The sequence below is a fragment of the Trachurus japonicus genome, chromosome 3 (assembly GCF_045865225.1).
Source record: "Trachurus japonicus isolate A0001 chromosome 3, Traja_1.0".
Classification (NCBI taxonomy): Eukaryota; Metazoa; Chordata; class Actinopteri; order Carangiformes; family Carangidae; genus Trachurus; species Trachurus japonicus.
Genome location: NC_140909.1, coordinates 2,320,762 through 2,341,560, shown reverse-complemented (window position 1 = coordinate 2,341,560; position 20,799 = coordinate 2,320,762). Strand labels below are relative to the sequence as shown.

The window sequence follows — 20,799 nt, the reverse complement described above, 5'->3', positions numbered from 1 at the left end:
CCTAGTTTACAGCTGATTGAACACAGCACGGTTAGCAACCACAAAGGTGAAGTAAAAAATGTTCCTTGTAGATCTTTTCGTTCTTCTATGAGTCACTGAACATTTGGGGGCGTGCAGAGTGACAGAGACCGAGGTCGTGGGCTGGGAGGCAGAGACCAGTTGACAGGTGTAGTTTTCTCTCAGATCTTCCTCCGACACTTTCTTGAAGACCAGAGAAGCCGTCACCTTTATTTCATCACCATGTTTCTCCCTGCTAAAGAAAAGAAGGAACATCATGTAAGGAAGACAAGTTATTCTATGTTTGTGAGTTCATGACATTTTCTAATTTGTCATAATAGCTGGTGCATGTGTGTGTGCAGTGCTTACTGTGTGATGTTGTAGAAAACTCTTGAGCTGTTGTCTTTGTCCACCTTTGATTCTCCACTGTACCAGAGCACTCGGTCTAACTCTGAGTACAGTTCAGCTTTACATTCAATCACCGTCTGTTTATCTGGAAGAAGCAGAACACAGAAGATTAAACGTGGTAATTTAAGAAGGTAATAATAAGTGTATTGATGTGTATCCACATATAAAAACATTGTGTAGCTCACCCTTAGTCACATTAAACACAGTTGCGTTGTTTGGTGATGTGATATATGAAGGTTTCCCAGGTTCTGTGCAAAGAAAGAAGAAAAGAAAATGTTTTACTATAGTTTATGAACATATGAACTTCAATAGAGATAAACATGCTGATAAAATGCTGTTCTTACTCTTTGGTGTGACCGTAAGTCCCACAGTAAAGGTCACACTATAGGTCTGATTGAGATACAGGAAAGACCAGGTGCAGATGTAGTCACCGCTGTCTTTCTCTTCCACACTTGGGAAGTAACCGTCTGCTCTCTCACCCTCCTACAAGATGGAACGTTTGATTACATTTCTAGACCAGTTTTTAGTCTGAACTCTAAATAAATCTGTAAAAAAAATCAACCACAAACAAACTCAGATTCTCAGAAACCTGCTGTATAAATTTACCTTGAGCCATGTGAGGCCGCATCTGGTAATAGTTGGAGAGACATTGACTGGGGGACAGTGCAGCCTGCAGGACTGTTGACTGTCACATGTCTTTGGGTACGTGTTCCACTTCTCATACTCTTTGGACTTCACTGTATGTACCGTCAGCTTGAACCAGGATTGGCTGCTGGTATTCCTGTCATGGTATACAAGAAAAAATACATATTAACTGACGAAAACTTCTATTTCCATCATCAGGTCAAACATTTCATTTGTCTATATTTTGGTTTATGATCCTATTCCAAAGACCTCAACTGTTTTTTGTGTGCATTAATTGGCAAATAATTAGCACATGTTAGCATGCTAACACTGAGATAGTAAATATAACTAGTCCCATGGGGGCTGCAGCAGGGGTCTCTACTGAGTCAACGGGACCTGGCTGCACTCAGAGGCTCACAGTTAAAGTCTCTCTGCTTTGTTGAGCAGCAACATTCTGCGCAATACACACCCATTATGATCTCAAAATTCCTCCAAAAGAGATCATGGTCGTTGAACAGTGATTGATCAGAAACTATAAAAACTATTGAAATGTGAAACCACATTGAACCAAAAGTGAAAACCACATCAATGGGACTTGTTTTAAAGTTTAAATGGTGAAAGTATGCTGGAGCAGTAGACGATTCCACCTCCCCCCAATTATTTTAAAAGGGATTTTTTTTTTGTGGTTGATCTCACGAAAACTTTGTCCAGATTGAGCTGCACGTTTGATGTAGCTATATCCTATTAGTTAAAGGACAATTCCAGGCAAATTCAACTCAGTGTGTTCACGTGCAGTCAGAAGCTCCCGTTTGTGTCATAAACACAGGAATATCAACTCTTTACTTGCTTCAAGTAAAAAAAACTTCTCGGCGCATGTTTGAGTCGCCATCTGACGCTGTCTGTGGAAAAAAATGTACACTTGAAGCAAGTCAAGAGTTGATATTCCTGTGTTTATGACACAAACAGAAGCTCCCACTGCACCTGAACACACCGTGCACGGCAACTTGACTTTGAATTAGATCTAGTTTTACAAACATGTCGGCTTGCTTGAAGTAAATAAACTTCTGGCTGCATGTTTGAGTCTCCATCTGACGTTGTCTGTGGAAAAAAAATGCGGCTTTGAGGGATGGAAACAGCCTAAACAGTGGAACTTACATCTGCTCCCATTCATTGCTGCCGTGGCGATGCGGGGACAGACACAACTACCACAAAACAGGAGCAATTAAACTGAAAATCTACAGATTCATTCTTTTAGACCTAAAATGATAGGAAAATACAGCCCCCAGTTGAATTTGCCCGATATTGTCCTTTAAGCCAAAACAAGTTCAGTGTATTTGGGTTCAGTGCAGCAAATACATGAAACATATTTATGTTTCCTTGTATATAAATATTGTCATGTAAAATGACTCATGGCTCAGTGACTATTTATAGACTTAGACCCAGTGCAACTTCTCTTCCCTAAACACCAGCACTTCCCCTTGACCATGGAGTCAGAATTGTTAGAAGTAGAGTCTGTGCCCTACGCAATGGGTCACCACTAGCTGACGTGGTCACCTTCGTCACGCGTAGCAACGACGTAGGAGCCACAACCTGTGGTGGGTTTCCATGGTTTCTAGTCACATCGGAAAATGCCAGTTCCAGCTGTTGTGTTTCCTGCTGCGTGAGCTTTAAAGGTACATTGTGTAGGAATTACTCTCATCTAGCGTTGCAGTTGTATATTGCAAGCAACTCCATCGTATTTTTCATGCTGCATTCACCTGAAATTGGGCGGACGGCAGACGGCAGACGGACGACAGCTGCTGCACGTAATGGCTTAGACAAGCCTCTTTTTGAACCAAATAATTGATTTTCGTGAATGGATAACAGGAGAAGTTACACAATGTCCCTTTAATAATCTTCCTTTGTTAGACAAATCAATGATGAAGAAATGCAGGAAACAGCAGGCGCATTTGCTGTGATTTTGCCCTAATTGATTTTTTTCAGGTATGACTCGTATATTATGACACTGTTCAAGTCAGCTGGTGGTGACTTTACGTTAGCCAGATAAACCTGTTGTCTGTATAGAAATAATCTTGCACTATGTTTGAAGTCTGCCTCCGACCTCCCTCCAATCTAAAGGGTAGTTTTAAGGGTTGAAAAGCACTTCCCCTAACTCTTAAACAAATTGGGACTACCTATACTACACGACAACACGCAAAACCGAGTATTTGGGTCAAAGTGGGTAAAATGGGACAAGATTTACCTCATATTGCATGAGTAGTTCCCTTGGTGATTCACCGACGCCCTGAGGATGACCAGACTTCTTCCATCAAGCAGCATGTTCCTCTGCATCAGCTCAGCCGGTGACAGATCAGAGATCACATGACTTCCCTGGGCCGTGTGACCGGTCCAAACCAGTTTGGACTCATCACCGTTAAAGCCTCTAGAACGAGGGCAATGGAGCCCAACCAGCTCACCTGCCACGGTGTGGACCTCTCTGGGTCTCTGGGGATACACACCTGAGAGAGACACACAAAAGGTTGTTACTTCTATTATACTTCTATTAAACTTTATTGATTTAGCACCTTGACATATAAACACAAAAATGTATTGGAGGACTACATTAAAAAGGGACAACGTTTCGAGCAATGCGCTCTTCGTCATGTCTTTTTAATGTAGTCCTCCAATACATTTTTGTATCTACAGTGTGGTCAGTCCTTTTCTTCTTTTTGATGTTTGCCTCCCTGGACTCAGCACCTGCGTGAGCCTTTTTTGTTCATCTGTTTATATTTGTGCTCATATTTATTCTTTTAAATATGCTAAAACGATAACAATTTCCCATCATAATCAATATCAATAAAGTAGTAGTGTTTTTGCGCCTTCTGTTCCTTTATTTGTCAGCTGTCCGTTTCAGAAAGCAAGGCTAACAAACTCTGAGTTAAAACCTGAACTGTCCAACTCAGAGTTCTGGGTTTCAGAGCAGGTGATACAGGTGAACAGTTAGTTCAATCAAATCGGAGTTAGTTTGACCCTGAGTTAAGCTTCTGCAAGGAAAAGCAAATGCAAAGCCCTCATCAATGGAACAAAGATAACATGATTCACCATGGTGAGTTTATCTCAAGTGTTTCACTACAACTATTCTATGTGTGTTTGAGTGGGTGCAACTCAACAGGCACAAACAAACTTGGCAGCAACTAAAGATGAAATATTAAAAAAAAAAAAGTTTAGGTGTGGTATAATTTGATTAGGCTACACACCTGCATTTAACATGATATCAGAATCACTATGACTTTATTGATCCAGACAGGAAAAATATTTTATTACAAAACTCCTGAACAGAAAAATAAAAAAAATTATTAAATCTTCTCAGCAAAAAAGTAAATTTTTCAGCTGTCCCAACCCTGTCAGTATTTAAAGGTGTTCAGAAATGGCCGTTTGTCCTGTTTATCGCGCCTCCTTCTACGAGTTTCAACGAGTTGCCGCACGAGTTTACCCGAGTAAGGAAAACAAATTTGATTGGTCGTTATCGAGCGGGCGGGATATTCAAAGCTTGGGGCGAGCTCCGTGTGTGTGTGTTGTTTCAGACGTTTGATTGACGGATGACGGATCCAATATCAGTGGCTGATGAACCATTAATGCGCCTGCACTATCCAATGCGAAAAAAAATACCACACTTTCATCCCGGATTTACTCGAAAATAGAATTTTGCACAAAGTTTGGGCTCCATGGTCTGATAGATGAGTTATTACACTAACGTTAAGACCCATAGTGGAATCAAATTCATTTTTCTTTTCTGTAGGCTACAGCTTTAATATTGTCTATTTTAAAAGCAACATCTAAATGTACACTGCAGTCTCCAAATGTACTGGATGTTCTAGTTTGTCTCCATAGTAGCGTGACGGGGATAGTGTATATGTATGCGTCAATCATGTTTGGAATTAAATTGATAAGTGCATCGAGTCTCTTCATACTACATTGATTATTGATAGACTGATGTCCGCGATCGATGAGCGATGTGAGGTTCAGATAAACTGACGGCGCAAAAAACCAGGAACAATGAAACTAATACTCATGGAGGACAAAACATCCAGTTGAGGTCTAATGTTGGAGTCTACACTCCTGACAGACAAAGAGAAGAAACTCAGGGTTTGTTGGAGAAAACCTGGTTCACGGAGGATGTTGCCATGGTAACTGACTCAGAGTCAAGCTGAACCGGCTAACTCAGAGTTTTCAGTAGCCTAAACCTGCTTCCTGAAACAGGGTCGTGGAGTAGAACATAAACATTTATGTTCTTCTTTTTTTCTCCTTCATTTTTAGGAAATGAAAGCACTGACCAAATCCCAGTTGGTTAGAGGACCCCCCCCCCCCGCCTGGTCTCGTGACTTTTCTGACTCATCACCAAGTTTATGTTTCATGCCCTTGGACATGTTTCCATTCCTGCTCCTCAGGGATGGGTTAAATGCAGAGAAAGAATTTCACTGTACTAGCTGTATATGTGACTAATAAAGTACCTTTAAAAAAATATCCATGGTGATATAGCTCATCTATATAGGATGCTTGATATTGTTTGTATTTTTTTCTTAATTATTGTTTTCAGCCTACAAAATAAAAGTCTGACAATCTGCTCTGAAAGTTTCTGTTCATTTTATAAAAAATATAAACAATAATTTATTAAGATATATAGCTTCATTTAATTTGATGTATGCCTTGTATCTTGTAATTACTCTAAACTCTAATTGCTCCTTGTTGGATTAATAAAGTTGTTTGAATCGAATTGAATTAAATTATTTAATATGATTAAAAAAAAACATGTCATGGAAAAAGGTTGAGACCTTTGTGAATGAAATTGAAGACTTTTCACTATCTGCAGGGCTTCTAAGATAACTGAAGTGAAATTTATCAATTAAACTTTATTGATTAACAAAAACAGGTAATATGTTCTAAAACTGAACTGAAGGAACATCATAATGTTGTTATGGGGAAAGTAAAATCATAAATATGAGAAAGAAAACACAGATAAAATATGGATAAATAGTAGAAGAAATAAATACATAAACAAAAACAGGCTAAAGCATAGATAAAAGTATAATAGTAAAATATCCGGATTATTATCTATTGTTATTAGGCTATTGCACCTGTCTAAGTGTCAGTGGTGAGATGATGGAGGTGTGTTACCTGGCAGTGTGACGAGGATGAGCGCGAGCGGCAGAAGCATCTTCAGCAACATCTGGATGAAACAGCTGCCGGTGGATGATGTGTTCACTGTCACCAAAAATGTGGGTTTTATACTGTAGAGACCGCATGAAGTGAAAGTACAAGTCATAAAGGAATCTCCCTCCCCCTGTCAGGTGGGGTTCGTTACTATAAGGTTTAGCCTAGAATTACGTAGCTATGATTCATCCAGCTGTGATGTAACTATGCATGGTGACTAAGTTAATCAAAATACTATACTAATAGTAGAGATTTCATGACGTGAGTGTTGTAACAAGAAAAAAGAAAGAAAGAAAAGATCGTTGATTCGGTGGAAACCCGGCTTTACGTGCAGGGGATGTGTAGCTACGTTACCTTGCCAACAGGAGTTAAATATTTATCCAACATCCATCAATGTCGCTAAGAACATCCCTTTCCTCACCCCTCGGTTCCTGTCTCTCTCCACCTGTCCTCTTGAAATAAAGGTGTAAACGTCCAAAAAGATACTCTAAACCCCTCATCAAAGGTAGGCTGCAAAGTGAATGTAGATTGTGACACCTATTAATATTTAGGCTAATTCATTTAGCCTACGACCTAAATACATTCACAAAATGTATTCATTTATTTTAACATGTGATAGGCTATTCATCACGTTTTGCCTATCAACCATTTCACATGGTTCATCGCATTTATTTCACAATTGACTGTAGAAAATCATATTTACCAGATCAACCAAGGAGATGAAGTGATAGTGAATAGTGGTTTTAATGCCTCAGTTTCATTTCATTAATACGTTTTTAATTAATTTTATCTTTATTGGTGTATGATTTTATTTTATTTTTTAATAGGCTAGTTAACTTTTTTTTTTTTTTAATATGAATTTCATTATTTTATCTTATCATTTTATCATTACTAGCCTACATGAGGGTGAGTGTGTATGTCTTTTGGACATTTCATAAGTCACCATGGTTACAAAGCTGCATCCGTGTTAGCCACTTAACGGAACGGCAAAGTCGAAGTGTCAGACTCTGGTCCATAGATAGGCTATAGAAACTTTTATACTTTCTGTAGTTTCTATATGCTCTGGTCATATTTCTTCTGTTATTATTAGGCTATTCTTGTATTTCTTCTAACATTGCGTTTAATCAACTTCTCTGACTCTCACTGTGGTCCACTCTGACTCGGCGCTGTAGCTATATTTAAACACCTTATGGTTTCAGACTGACCTCAGCATAGTTTCAGACTGAAGGTGTACTGTACTGTAGCTACAGCCGGTCAGCAGGGTGACGCGATGTGTGACGCGCTGGGAAGGTCCGGACCGGAGCTGCAGAGAAAACAGTTCCTTCAGTTCTGTGGGATTTCTCACCTGGATGTCTTTCCCTCAGTTCTTCCGAAACCGACATGACTGATTTACTGCGACTGGTTTCAGAATCACCGGACAGGCGGAGTTTACCGACACTGACCCGGCTTTCTGGGAACGGTCAGTGGTGTGTGTGTGTTTTGTCACTGTGTGTGTGTTATTAGGCTACTGACTGTTCTGCTGTGAGTTTACACCATGTCATCCTGTTATTCTGTTCTTGTTCTTCAGATATTCACTCTATTTGGGCTGAAGTTTCTGCTTATATTGACCTTCAGATCAACTCACACAAGGTTTATCATATCTATCTATCTATCTATCTATCTATCTATCTATCTATCTATCTATCTATCTATCTATCTATCTATCTATCTATCTATCTATCTATCTATCTATCTATCTATCTATCTATCTCATTTTAAGATATTAATGTGTAAGTTGTATTTAACCAACCTTGATACTGTTGCATAGTGTAACCTGAGGTATTTCATCAGGTCTTCATATGTTTTATGTAAAATATTATTTACTGTAAAAAATCAAGCACAAGTCAATAAAGGTTTATTCCTCTGAAGTATAAAGAGGCAGAAGAGACAAACACCTCCTGTACATGTATCTATCCATCCATCCATCCATCCATCCATCCATCCATCCATCCATCCATCCATCCATCCATCCATCCATCCATCCATCCATCTGTCTATCTAATCAATAATTGATTGATCCTCTGTAACAGGGGGTCCACCTGGCTGGACTCGGGACTTTCACCTTCTCTCGGCAGAAACTGAACGTGGGAACCAGACTGTCTGAGATCCGACGACCCGTCTTCCTACTGTCCGGGAAACTGGTTCAGTCACTGGGACTGAAGCAGAACAGGCCTCTGGATCCAGGTTTATCAATCAATTATATGCAATATATATATAATGTATTTATTAGTAATACATCAATAAATATGACCAGCAGCAAGGAAACACACACAGCCGGTCCTTTCAAAAATAAAACAAAATCCAGGCAACTACTGTAACTCACTATAACCTAGGCCTATATTTGCATTTTCTGTACAAAACCTAAAGAATAAAGAAATAAAGCATTAAAAAAAAAAATCAGCTACATTTTTTTTTTTGAAATATGTTTATTGATTTTCAATGAAGAGAAAAATGAAAAAAGAAAATACATATAAAATGAAGAGAACATATAAGTAGAGGAAAAAGAGAAAAAAGTAAAGAACACAGCACATCAAGCACAGCAATATTTCATGGTCATAAAATGAGTACTATAGATAGAATATAAATGTAGAAAAATAATAGTAAAATGAGTAGGTCAGTAGACATATACATCATCACACTCTTGTTTGCACTGCGAGGTTTTGTACAATAGCCAGTGTATGGGCTCACATTTTTAAGGTAATTCAGTACTGCGTCCCATGTTTTATCAAACGTATCCCCTCTATCTTCATTGTAGAATCCCAGTCAAAAAGCAGCTAGAATTTGGACTGCACTGACAAAACAAACAGATAAACTGCATGCAAACTGATTTGACTCAATTCAATGTGAGTGTTTCTGAAGGAACTAGTTTTGCAGGTGAACAAAGGAGCAGTGTGTGTGTGTGTCTCTCTGTGTGTGTGTGTCTCTGTGTGTGTGTGTCCCCCTGCAGCAACACACGTGCCGGTGCAGCAGCTGAACTTTGCAGCCGTGGCTCAGCAGAGTGGGTTCAGTCGGGACGTGGTGGAGCGCTGCGTCAGAGAAACTCTCCTGATCCTCGGCAGAGCTCTGGCCTCCGACCAAAACGTGTCCGTCAACTTCCAGGGAGTCGGAGTTCTGCTCTTCAAGAACAACAAGGTGCTGCTGCTGCTGCTGCTGCTGCTGCTGCTGCTGCTGCTGCTGCTGCTGCTGCTGCTGCTCCAGTTTTCCTTCCTCTGTGTCTAATATTGTGGAGGTTTGGTCATTAAATCTGATTCATCTGGTTTGATGTGCTTCTAAAGGTCCGCATGAAATTCAACCGTGATTTCATCAACACTGTGGATGGAAGCGGCCGGCTGCTGCTGCTGGCCAAGAAGAATGTAAGTAAATGCATAATGTGTTTGCATGTTGCATAGTTTACAGTAAATAATGAGGGATATGTAGTGTTGTATGTGTTTCTGTTGTCTCTGCAGGGATCTTTCCTGTCCGGTGGACTGTCCCGGCTCCAGAGACCAGAGTCCATCAGGCCCGTCACCCTGCCCACGGTCTGTTGCTCCGCTCAGCAGAAACACAGAGCTGCTGCTGACAGAGACAGGACGAGGCTGTCACCGGCTGCAGAGGACAGGACTGCAGGAGGTAAACAGGACAGGAAGGACAGGACAGGACAGGAGAGGACGGCAGGAGGTAAACAGGACAGGAGAGGACAGGAAAAGACAAGACAGGAGAGGAGAGGAGAGGAGAGGAGAGGAGAGGAGAGGAGAGGAGAGGACAGGACAGGAGAGGAGAGGACAGGAGAGGACAGGACAGGACTGCAGGAGGTAAACAGGACAGGAGAGGACAGGACAAGACAAGACAGGACAGGTCATAACAAGACAAGATAGGACAGGACAAGACAAGATAGGAGAGGAGAGGATGGGAGAGGACAAGACAGGACTGCAGGAGGTAAACAGGACAGGACAAGACAAGACAGGACAGGTCATAACAAGACAAGATAGGACAGGACAGAACAAGACTTTTGACTCATTAGATATGAAGCAACTGTCTACATATGATGCTCATCCTGTTTGACTCACAGCAGCTGATTGAACTTTGCTGTGAACTTTGGACAGTTGGACATGTTGTCCAGCACCTTGGAGAGCGCAGCTTCATCCTGTTACAGTAATGATTAAATCAGAGATACTGTGTTTCTGTGGAAATGAGAATAAACAGTTTGACGTGCAGCAGGGGAAGAGTACATTAGGCTAGAATTCACAATAACAGGATCAAGGACCACTTGACTTGTACAATTTTTGTGACGTACTTTCACTTTAAGTTACGGTACACTCACTTCCGGCGGTTGCACTGCAAAAACTCAAAATCTTTCCAAGAATATTTGTCTCATTTCTAGTCAAAACTAATCTGTTTCCAATTAAAATAAGACTCATCGCCCAAACCACCTGTTTTTAGATCATTTTCACTTTTTTCAAACAAACTTTCACTTGAAATAAAAATCTGCCAGTGAAAGCAAGTTTTTTGTGCTTGTAATAAGGAAGAAAAACTGATCTTTCTACTTATTTCAAGTGAAAATATGCTTGAAAGTAGTAAAAAAAAAAAAAAAAAGGGTCAAAAAACAAGCTACTTTTAATGTGATGAGTCTTATTTTAACTATAATGAGATTAGTTTTGACTAGAAATGACATTTTGACTAGAAATAAGACAAATATTCTTGGGAAGATTTTGAGTTTTTGCAGTGCATCTTTACCATAGCGCTTGCTGTAGCCTATTTAGATTAGCCTACATGTAGCTAACACTTTACACCTAACTCTCTCATTCTACATTCATAGTCATGAGTTTGTACATGGTAGTGGGCTATAGTCGGTTCCGTTTGCATTTTCGTTTATATTGGTCGAAGCATTTGTGATCATTTAATCATTGATCGCATTTTGCCGTTAGCCGCCCGCCTAACTTAGCCTAGGCTACTGGCTAAATGAATATTAGAGGCTAGATAAAATTACATAGAAACACTTTCATTGTTTTTGTACATATTGGTATAGTTTCAGTTAGTGTTCAGTTTGTAGGCCTATATAGTGTTCCGAAAAATTTTGATCATTTTTAATCATCGATCTACTTGTAGTTCGTAGCTTTATAGCTTAACCTGCCGCTAAGCTCTCAGCTGAGCATCAGCTGAAAATGAGTGAAAAGTCACAGAGAACTAAAACATGAGGAGCAAAGAGGGGCTGAAAAAAGTCCTTCTAAACTCTGTAGAGCTGGTTGCCCACTTCATAAACATTACAGTGTTTTTGTTTTGTTTTTTAAATAAAAGCGAGCGGCTAAAGGCAAAATGCGATCAATGATTAATGATCACAAATGCTTCGACCACTATAAAAATGCAAACGGAACCGACTAGTAACAATGTACAAACATGAATGAAGAATGAAAGTGTAGGCTAAGTTAGCCGAGCGGCTAACGGCAAAATGCGATCAATGATTAAATGATAAAAAATGCTTCGACTACTATATATAAAAATACAAACTGAACTGACTATACTATTAACAACATGTACAAACATAACTATGAATGTAGAATGAGAGAGTGTTGTAGGCTAGGCTAATCTAAATACAGCAAGCGCTATGATAAGGACCATAACTTCTTAAAGGGATAGTTCAACATTTTGGCAAATTGGCCCATTGCCATAATCCCTATAGTCATAGCAGTAGGTTCGTTACCTTTATTTGTCGGTGCAAGCTGTTTTTAGAACGGAGGAGCAGAGCGGCGAGCTGCTCAGTTTTACGCTATGGAGGCTAAAGGAATTTCTTGGTTTCCCTCATCAAACTCATCAAATACAAAATCCCAAAACTCCAAAACGCTGTCGTGGACAAGTTGTGACCTGCACATTCACCACGCTATGAGATAATAATGGAACGTTACGAAACAGAGCCGTTTTCGAGGTAAATACAGGGTAAAAACAGAGACTGCTTGATGAAAAACTGTCCCTGAAGGCAACGTGCATCAGCGGTTTTGCATGAATTTCCCTCTAAAACAACTCTGTGTGGTAACGTTGTGTTATTATCTCATAGCGTGGTGAATGTGCAGCTCACAACTTGTCCACCAGAGCGTTGTGGAGTTGTTGGGTTGTGTATTTGATGAGTTTGATGATGAGGGAAACCAAGAAATCCCATGAGCCTCCGTAGCGTAGCTCTGAGCAGCTCACGGCTCTGCTCCGCCGTTCTAAAAATAGCTTGCACTGACAATTAAAGGTAACAAACCTACTGCTATGACTATAGGGATTATGGCAATGGGCCAATTTGACAGAATGTTGAACTATCCCTTTAAAGAAAGAAGTACGTCACATTACATTGTGTAAGTGGTCCATAGTGATCGATCTGCAGCAGGGAACCCACCCACTCAGTGTTGTGTTGATTTTGTTGTTGTTGTTGTTGTGTTGCACAAGTCGCCCCCCTGCAGAGAGAAGCTAAATCCCATCAGCCACTGCAGCCGGCCAAGATGAAAGCTGTCAGCCTGTTGGAGGAGCCGAGTCCAGGACCAGAACCCCCCACGGAGGCCACAGACAAGTACAACACACACACACACACACACACACACACAGTGGAGGGGTTCAGATTGCAGCGCACACAGCTGTTGTTTGTGGGTCGGAGGCTCAGTGTGGGTCCTCTACTGTTACTACTGCCCTCAGGCCGCGTCCCGCTGCCACATCAATCATGCACAACTACCCACAGGACAGATTCCTCCTCTGTCACCACCACTGCCCCCCTGCAAGGTGAGCACACACACACACACACACACACACACACACACACACACACACACCTGTAATCTGGCCAGTCGTCATGGTGAAAAATGCTTCCCACTGAGTCTCTCTGTGTCCATCAGCTGTTAACTGATATTCAGCCTCCACCTCTTTACACCTGAGCTCAGACACTCTGCACTACAGTCTACCCAGGGGGCAAAATCCCAGTTTTTTGGAAAACAGACACGGAGCGTTGTAAAAGGTTTGACAGCAGAAATGATCTCTAGGAACTTGAAGGATTAAAACCTGGGTGGACAACCTGGTCAACTAGCTGCTGGAAAGCTACAGGGGCCAAAACCCCTTTCTGGGGTCATTCTGCTGGCGAAATTATGTAAATGCAAATATTTAGGTACTACAATGGCATAAATAGTCATACAACTATAAAATTTGGCAGAGAGTATCTTGACACATAGGGGGAGGCATGAAAAAAGATTCTGGGGTTTGTTGCAACTGAATTTTAAGATATCACCCTCAACATCCCAAAAAAGACAAAAAAAAAGTAGGTTACTGTTCGCCTGACAAATTCTCATGAAAATTATCATTTTTCAGCACTTTATGGAGAATATCTATGCCTAACATGTATATAGAAAACTTCCTTAATTCATAAGCTTCCATTTGAGTCCCAGATAGCCTTTCTATCTCAAAAGCCCCACTTGCTGTGGCCAACGGTCTTCTCTATCTATCTGTTCACTTTGGGGAGACCAGAAATAGAATGGTTTCTGATCATACCAGTTAACATGGAGTTTTTCACAATAGGTGTTGCATTGTTTGGAGACAGCCTGTAGCTTTCCAGTAGCTAGTAGAAAGGCTACTGGGTTGTCCACCCAGGTTTTAATCCTTCAAGTTCCTAGATATCATTTCTGGTGTCAAACCTTTTACAACACTCCGTGTCTGTTTTTTTTGCCCCCTGGGTACTAGTCTCCACCTGGTGCAGAATCATTAACCTGCTGAGAAGGTTATTTAATTGGCTTCTATATCCACATGTCATGGGACATATTATGGAAATATATTTTTGAAAGCTCTTTCACAAAATGTGAGATTTGACAACAGAATCAGTCATGTTGAAATCCATGTGGTTCAACCAGCTGTTCCCCCAGTTGTGTGACAATGATGTCATTAGTTTTCAAATTTGCATAATCCCACCCCTACCTGTACCTGAGGGGGCGGGGCCTGGTGAGCAGTGGCGAACAAACACATGGTATTCAGTAGGTACAGGGAAGAAGAGGGGTGTGACCAGAGGTTGCGCTAGACTTTTTCGTCGCCGGTCATTTTGACTGACGGGGTCATAAAGATTCCGTCATAATCTATTTTTACCGGTCACTTTATCTATTTTTTTAAATGATAATAATGCCATATTCAATAGCATTCAATTTTAATTCATGTTTAATTCATATCAAGTCCAAACAAATTGAACAGAGAATGCTCCGGAGCAGAGTCTGCGTCAGAGCACATCTAACCGTGGGTCAGTCAGTGAATGCGGGGGTCACTTTCTGCCTCAACATCTAAATACAACGTAAATACCTGATGATGACATCAGTTTTCTGTCAACAATCAACAAGCTAACCCATGTGTTATACCAAAACATCCAAAGGAGCACGTTTTCACATAGGCACCGCATAGTGCACCGCTCTCTCTCTCTCTCTCTCTCTCTCTCTCTCTGTGCCTCTCTTTTACGCAGCACGCACGCAGCCACTGCGCATCACTGAAACAACTGAAGCTATAGACCACACAGCCAGATGCAGCACAAATTCAGACAAGACAAAACCCACTCAGCTTTACGTGTTATAAACAATGCCACGGCGGGCAGAATACATTAAAATAAGGCTTAACGTTACCTTTGGAAGAGTTGTGTGCGGCGAGTGTGTGAAACGGTGATGTCCTGCCCCCACCGCTCTACCTGTACCGAGACACACCGCTCTACCTGTACCGAGACACACCGCTATGTAGCTACAGCTACGTAACTTAACAGCTGACTACTGTCGGTCCCTCGGACACTGCAGCTGAATCTCGCCCGTTAAATCATTATCGACCGTCATATTTGCACTGACACGACTCCCATCAACATTTAATCCACTTGTAATGTTTGGAGTTTGAATACTGCGGGGAAGCTTTCTGTCTTCTTCTCTGTTGTTGGTGTTTCTGTGTGGCAGCGCTACAGCGCCACACACGCTCCACACAGGCCTGGGGTATGTACTACAGCGTTTTCTACTGAGCGCACCAGCCAGCTGTGAGTTTTTTTTTTTTTTAATCTAATTCTCACCATAGTGACTTTGAGACATTGTATATGTTTTATATCGTTATCCACCGCTCCATTTATTGATTATCCGCCGGCTTCATTGTAAACAAATGCACATGGCCAGATGGCCATGGCTGTGAATTGCAATCTGTCAAAATGACGGATGGCCTCAAAATTTTTCCGTCACCGTTTTAAAAAAACGGTCAATGACGGAAAATATCCGGTTAACGCGACCCCTGGGTGTGACCAACACTAGAGTTTTCACATTGTGTTTCTATACTCTTTATTAGGGCCAAGACACTATTCCTAGGAATTCCTCTTCTTCTTCTCCTTTCTTCTTACAAGGAAATCCTACTGCCCATGGGCGAAAACTTTCGCCCAAACTTTACAGTTTCAGTTTCAGTTTAATTTATTGACAAGGGACAATGTACATTTATAAAACATTGTAAAAAACAAATGTAAATGCACCCGAGTTAGCTAAAAAAGCTAGTTTTCATCGCCAGTCCCTCTGCCTGATGACAAAAGGCAACCTTTAAAAAAAAAAGCAACAATGAGGTAAAATACCAAAGACACATTAATAAATATACATTTGTAAGACAATAGACACATTTACGATAGCACCAAACCAAAGACACATTCAATTCACATTAATAAATATATATTTGTAAGGCCATAACACACGTTTGCGGTGGCACAAGGTAGTTAGTGCTTATAATATAATGACAGAAATGTTCGACCCCATGCCAGATTTACTCAACTCCAAGGACAAATAAGCGTTTAAGTTTTAAAACTTAAAAAAAAATTCCTACCAAACCAATGGTACATGCTACAGTTTTTGCAACTTTCACCAAAATGTCGCCCCAACACTGCTGAAACTTTTGTCCACTTAAACTTATTACAAATTATGGAGTCCATCACTCTGTTTTTTTTTTAAAAACTGTAGAACTTATAAAACCTCCTACAATTGTTGCTCAATCGTTACCAAACTTGCTACAGAGCATCTCCAGACCGTCCTCCACAAAACTTTCTTTCTCTGATTTTTAATTAACAAAAATTGAGCCTACAGTGCATGAAAACGTTTGACTGTAAACAGTACTGTAAACATATACCATCCAATTCCAGCTAAATACATTTTCAATCTTCCTGAAAAAAATTGACAATATTCTGGAGTCATGGTTGATGAAGTTTGGCAAATATCAGAATTTTATCTCAAAAACTGAATTTTTGAGAACATTTTGAATTCTGCTCCCATGGGAACAACTGCAGTCAATGTAAGAGTGGCATTTTTAAACATCATATTTTCTCTTGTGAAGCAAAACACTTATCATTAAAAACAAATCACCAACATTTTAAGGCAGTCTAGATGCAATTTATGTATTATCAGATTTTTGTTTAGATAACAGAATTTCTGACATTTTGACAGCTGCTGCCTGGCTTGTGACTCCCTGAGTCCATTTGAGAAGTCACACAGCAGGTCTGACTCACAGACAATTTGCTCAGTCAGTTCGGAGCAGGTTCTTTGTGTCAGAGGATGTGGGTTCAAGACCCAACAAGGGTGATGATGATGACACATCAAAATACCAGATTGTCTTCGTCAAACAAATGTCATGATGATATTAGAATTTTACCTCAAAAACAGATTTTTCTTTTCACAGTGGTTTCAAATCTGCCTGCGAGACAGTGAATGGCTTACTCAGTTTGTGAAGCCACCGTAGCACTGCCACTTGCCAATCAGCTCAGTGCAATAGACAATGGTCTTTGGTTTAAGCCTCAACTGGTGCAAAATGAACATTATAAGGTCGACTGTCTTGTCTTCCTATTCTCCTGTTTGTTGCTCAGAATTTGCCAAAAAGAAAAAGACAGGACGCGACCCATCGCTGCGCAGTATTGTTGACTAGCAATTGTGTTGTTGTTTTTTGTCTGTTTGTGTTGGGAGTATGTCATTAAAAAAAAAAAAAGAAACAGGACACACAGGAAGTAGGCTAAACAAGTACCAAGTGGAGACGGGGTAGTAGTTAAAGCAGAAGTAAGGTGAATGTTTGTGTTAATATAAGTCTTAAATAGTTGTATCTTCCGACAGCAATCACTTCTATAGCGTGTTTGGTCTGAAACACGGGTCTGTCAGTCACTCTGCTCTGCTCTGAGCCCAGGAGAAAACTTTCCTTGTATCCTACAACCTTTATCCAATGAGGAGAGAGAACGGCATAAAGGGGCGGTACTCTCTGTGTGTGCAGCCAAGGGATGCGCCTGAATGTGGTGACGTAGGGACGAGGGCGGGGACTGCTAACTCCATCAGCTGACAGGAAGTTAGACAAAACCACCGGATCGCTGACTTCTGCTTTAATAAGCTAATGCTTCTTCCTACTCCTTTTCAAACATGCAAGGTTGCATTGCAGAATACCAAACTGCAGAACAAAACGTTATAAAAACAGCTTTGTTCCAGCTGCAGTAACACTGGTAAACAAGCTGTAGTTTGCACAAAAGCTGCACAAGTCACTTTTCGGAGCACGATGTATCCCCTTTTTATCTCATTGCTTTTATTTATTTACTCTTAACTTATAGGAAATTTAGCTCTTGGTGTTTTTAATTCTTCTTTTTTAAAAACTATTTTAATTATGTGTTTTTAGTTTCATGTTTTTTTTTACTTTTTATATTTATTTCATGAACTGCAGCACTTTCTGTCGAGCCCAAGCTGTCTCTTGTTTTATGTGTATGTGTTCTTTTTAAATGTCCTGTTTCTGATTTGATTGTTCGTTTTCTGTTGCTTGTTTAACTCTCGACTGCAAAACTAGTTTACCCTTGGGTATCAATAAAGTAACCTGAACCTGAACCTGAAGGTTGCATTGACCAAGTGCTTTATATGTGTTATATATTACTCACATGTTTGAAATAAAGCTTCATTCAACAGGGTGCCAAAACTTTTGCATGCCACTGTATAAGACATTTCTACTGGGGCACAGCTCATTTATTGGGCCTCGTGCCCCAGTAAAAGCCAGAGAACCTCTCTCTCTCTGTCTGAACACATTATACAACAGTGAAGTGTCTTGTGTGGTATATTGATGTGTTGATGAAAAGAAGGGATCACCGCTGACACGTCTTTTCTTGCATTCAAAAAGAGTCTATTACAAGAAAAAGAACAGTGTCAAGTATCCCCCAAAACTATGACCCAGACCCACAGAGATGGGTAGATGACAAGAAACACATTTCTCAGGGTACATTCCACACTACTGCTAGACACCTAATCTAAACATCTTGCTGTAAATGTATGCGTGTGCCTTTTCTCTTGTAACATCTGAATTTATTCATATTTATTCCATTTAACTATAAACTGTTACTTATCACAAATTAAGTTCCTATCCAAATGGTGACTGACTTCTGACATATCCGTTAACTTTTAGGCTAAGAAAACACCATGAAAAACATAAGATAATTGAAGATATTAAAGCAAAAATGTTCAGGTGGATAATACACTACACTTGTTTCTGCTCCCAGGCCTGACACCTGCATCTCCAAAGTGGAGGAACCTCAGGTGAATGTCGGCTGCTCGGGCCACGCCCGTGCTGGACAGGTGAGTCCAGAAGCCTCCGGTCCTACAGAGACCAAATAACACTGAATAATTACATTTGAAATAACTCTCGTCAAGTTTCATGTGGACAGACTGAGTCCAGTTTTTATGGCTCACGTCTCTGTCTCTGTCCAGGGAGCTGTGGTCTTGTTTGCTTCATTTTCCTGTCTGCAAACTCACTGTGATTTTAGTCTCTCTGTTCCCACGGTGTTATTTTCAACTGTGGCGGTTTCAGTATAAAAAAGCCGCAGACGGGAGATTTTTTAGTTACGTGAGGTGACACAGTTATAAACTCAATGTTTCCTTGAGTAAAACACAGAGAGAATGAGTGTGTGCTCAACTGTTTACTGTCACTGCCACCATCCCTGTTATTGTACCTTGAATACTGTATGTCAACAACCGCGGCCCTGTATGTATTTAAAGCTGAAAGCTGGCGTCTTGGTTGCAGGAGCTGTGCTACCTGTGCATGCAGCGAGCTCAGAGGAACGTCCCGGTGTCTCTGAGGGAGCAGCAACAGGCCGAGGACGAGGCTCAGGAGAAACTGCTGCTGCTGCAGGACGAACAGAGGGAGCAGCAGAGCGTGGAGGAGGAACAGGTGAGGCACAGCACCATGAAAATGGAGGAAAGCCTTGTATTTGTACTGTAGAAGCTGAGTTTCATACTGGGCTGTGGCATTATTATTATCTTCCTGTAACTTTAGCCATTTCTAGCAAATCATAAAATACACGCTAAGTGGAGGTTCCGGTTGTCCGGGGCCGCGACTGGCGATGACGTGGCACATGGTGGCGTAATGCAATTACTTGGATGCTACCACGGATGTTGGCGAAGTTAGTCACTTCGCCCCATAGTAAATATTGGACTCATTTGTCAAAAGCCACATCTCTTCTGAACAGTTTGACACGAAAATGGCAGCCCGGACACATTTGGTATCTACACCGGCAAGATGGCGAGCTGAGCAGTCGCATCCGTATGAACTCTTCAATGAGGCTCAATGTAATATTTAAAGCAGAAGTAAGCGATATTTTTGTGTTAATATAAGTCTTAAATAGTTGTATCTTCCGACAGCAATCACTTCTATAGAGTGTTTGGTCTGAAACACGGGTCTGTCAGTCACTCTGCTCTGCTCTGAGCCCAGGAGAAAACTTTCCTGGTATCCTACAACCTTTATCCAATGAGGAGAGAGAACGGCATAAAGGGGCAGTCCTCTCTGTGTGTGCAGCCAAGGGATGCGCCTGAATGTGGTGACGTAGGGACGAGGACCAATAGATCCATGACGAGGGCGGGAGCTGCTAACTCCGTCGGCTGACAAGACGTTATGGTGCGTTCAAGGCAACCCGTAACTCGTGTTTTTCCGACCTGTGAAGTCCTACCAGTTAGATCTGGTACGAGTTCACGGGTCAGAAGTTACGAGTGGCCGTTATAGTGACTTTCACAGGTAAAACAGGTCGGAGAAACACGAGTGGGTTGTCTGGAACGCTACAAAGTCGTAAGTCGTGACTCGAAGCTGTAATTTACGGTTTCAAAAGCCTGCCTGGAACGCAGCATTAGCCAAAACGACCGGATCGCTTACTTCTGCTTTAAACTCCAAACCTCCATGTGGTTAAAAAACATCAGTGAAAATAAAAAAGAAAGACACACAAGCAATAGAACAATAATACAATTCAATATTGCACAGTCCTCTAAAGTGCAGCAGTCAATTTTTAAAGTGCAGTCAGTCAGTGTCAGTGTGGGAGGCGTGTGGCAGTTCTATGTGTGTGTGTAAGAGTTGAGTTGCCTGATGGCGCTGGGGTAGAAGCTGTTGGTCAGTCTGGAGCTGTGGGACTGTGTTGGACTGTAGCGCCTCCCAGAGGGCAGCAGTGAGAACAAACAGTGGCCTGGGTGGAAACTGTCCTGGGTTCTGTTTTGTGCTCGTTGTTGGCATCTGGTGTGGTATAGTATGTCGGGGAGTGACGGCAGTTGTGTGTGTGTGTGTGTTATTTTC

The 20,799-nt window shown here is 41.1% G+C and overlaps 2 protein-coding genes across 2 annotated transcripts in view; one reads left to right on the top strand and one right to left on the bottom strand.

The window, feature by feature from the left end:
* LOC146989400 (interleukin-1 receptor accessory protein-like) overlaps positions 1–6,249 on the bottom strand; it is a 7,045-nt gene extending 796 nt beyond the window's left edge. The window contains exons 1-7 of the mRNA XM_085773003.1: positions 6,184–6,249; positions 3,272–3,527; positions 1,012–1,186; positions 750–888; positions 591–653; positions 367–490; positions 97–250 (exon numbers count right to left, since the gene is read on the bottom strand). Of these exons, the coding sequence (XP_085629129.1) occupies positions 97–250; positions 367–490; positions 591–653; positions 750–888; positions 1,012–1,186; positions 3,272–3,527; positions 6,184–6,235 (963 nt within the window). The 5' untranslated portion in view covers positions 6,236–6,249. The remainder of the gene's footprint in view (positions 1–96; positions 251–366; positions 491–590; positions 654–749; positions 889–1,011; positions 1,187–3,271; positions 3,528–6,183) is intronic.
* Positions 6,250–7,119: 870 nt separating this feature from the next.
* Positions 7,120–20,799, top strand: part of LOC146989399 (coiled-coil domain-containing protein 81-like) — a 29,349-nt gene continuing 15,669 nt past the window's right edge. Inside the window, exons 1-10 of the mRNA XM_085773001.1 lie at positions 7,120–7,125; positions 7,723–7,848; positions 8,289–8,442; positions 9,206–9,390; positions 9,534–9,638; positions 9,705–9,867; positions 12,682–12,781; positions 12,904–12,987; positions 18,746–18,821; positions 19,267–19,413. Of these exons, the coding sequence (XP_085629127.1) occupies positions 7,120–7,125; positions 7,723–7,848; positions 8,289–8,442; positions 9,206–9,390; positions 9,534–9,638; positions 9,705–9,867; positions 12,682–12,781; positions 12,904–12,987; positions 18,746–18,821; positions 19,267–19,413 (1,146 nt within the window). The remainder of the gene's footprint in view (positions 7,126–7,722; positions 7,849–8,288; positions 8,443–9,205; positions 9,391–9,533; positions 9,639–9,704; positions 9,868–12,681; positions 12,782–12,903; positions 12,988–18,745; positions 18,822–19,266; positions 19,414–20,799) is intronic.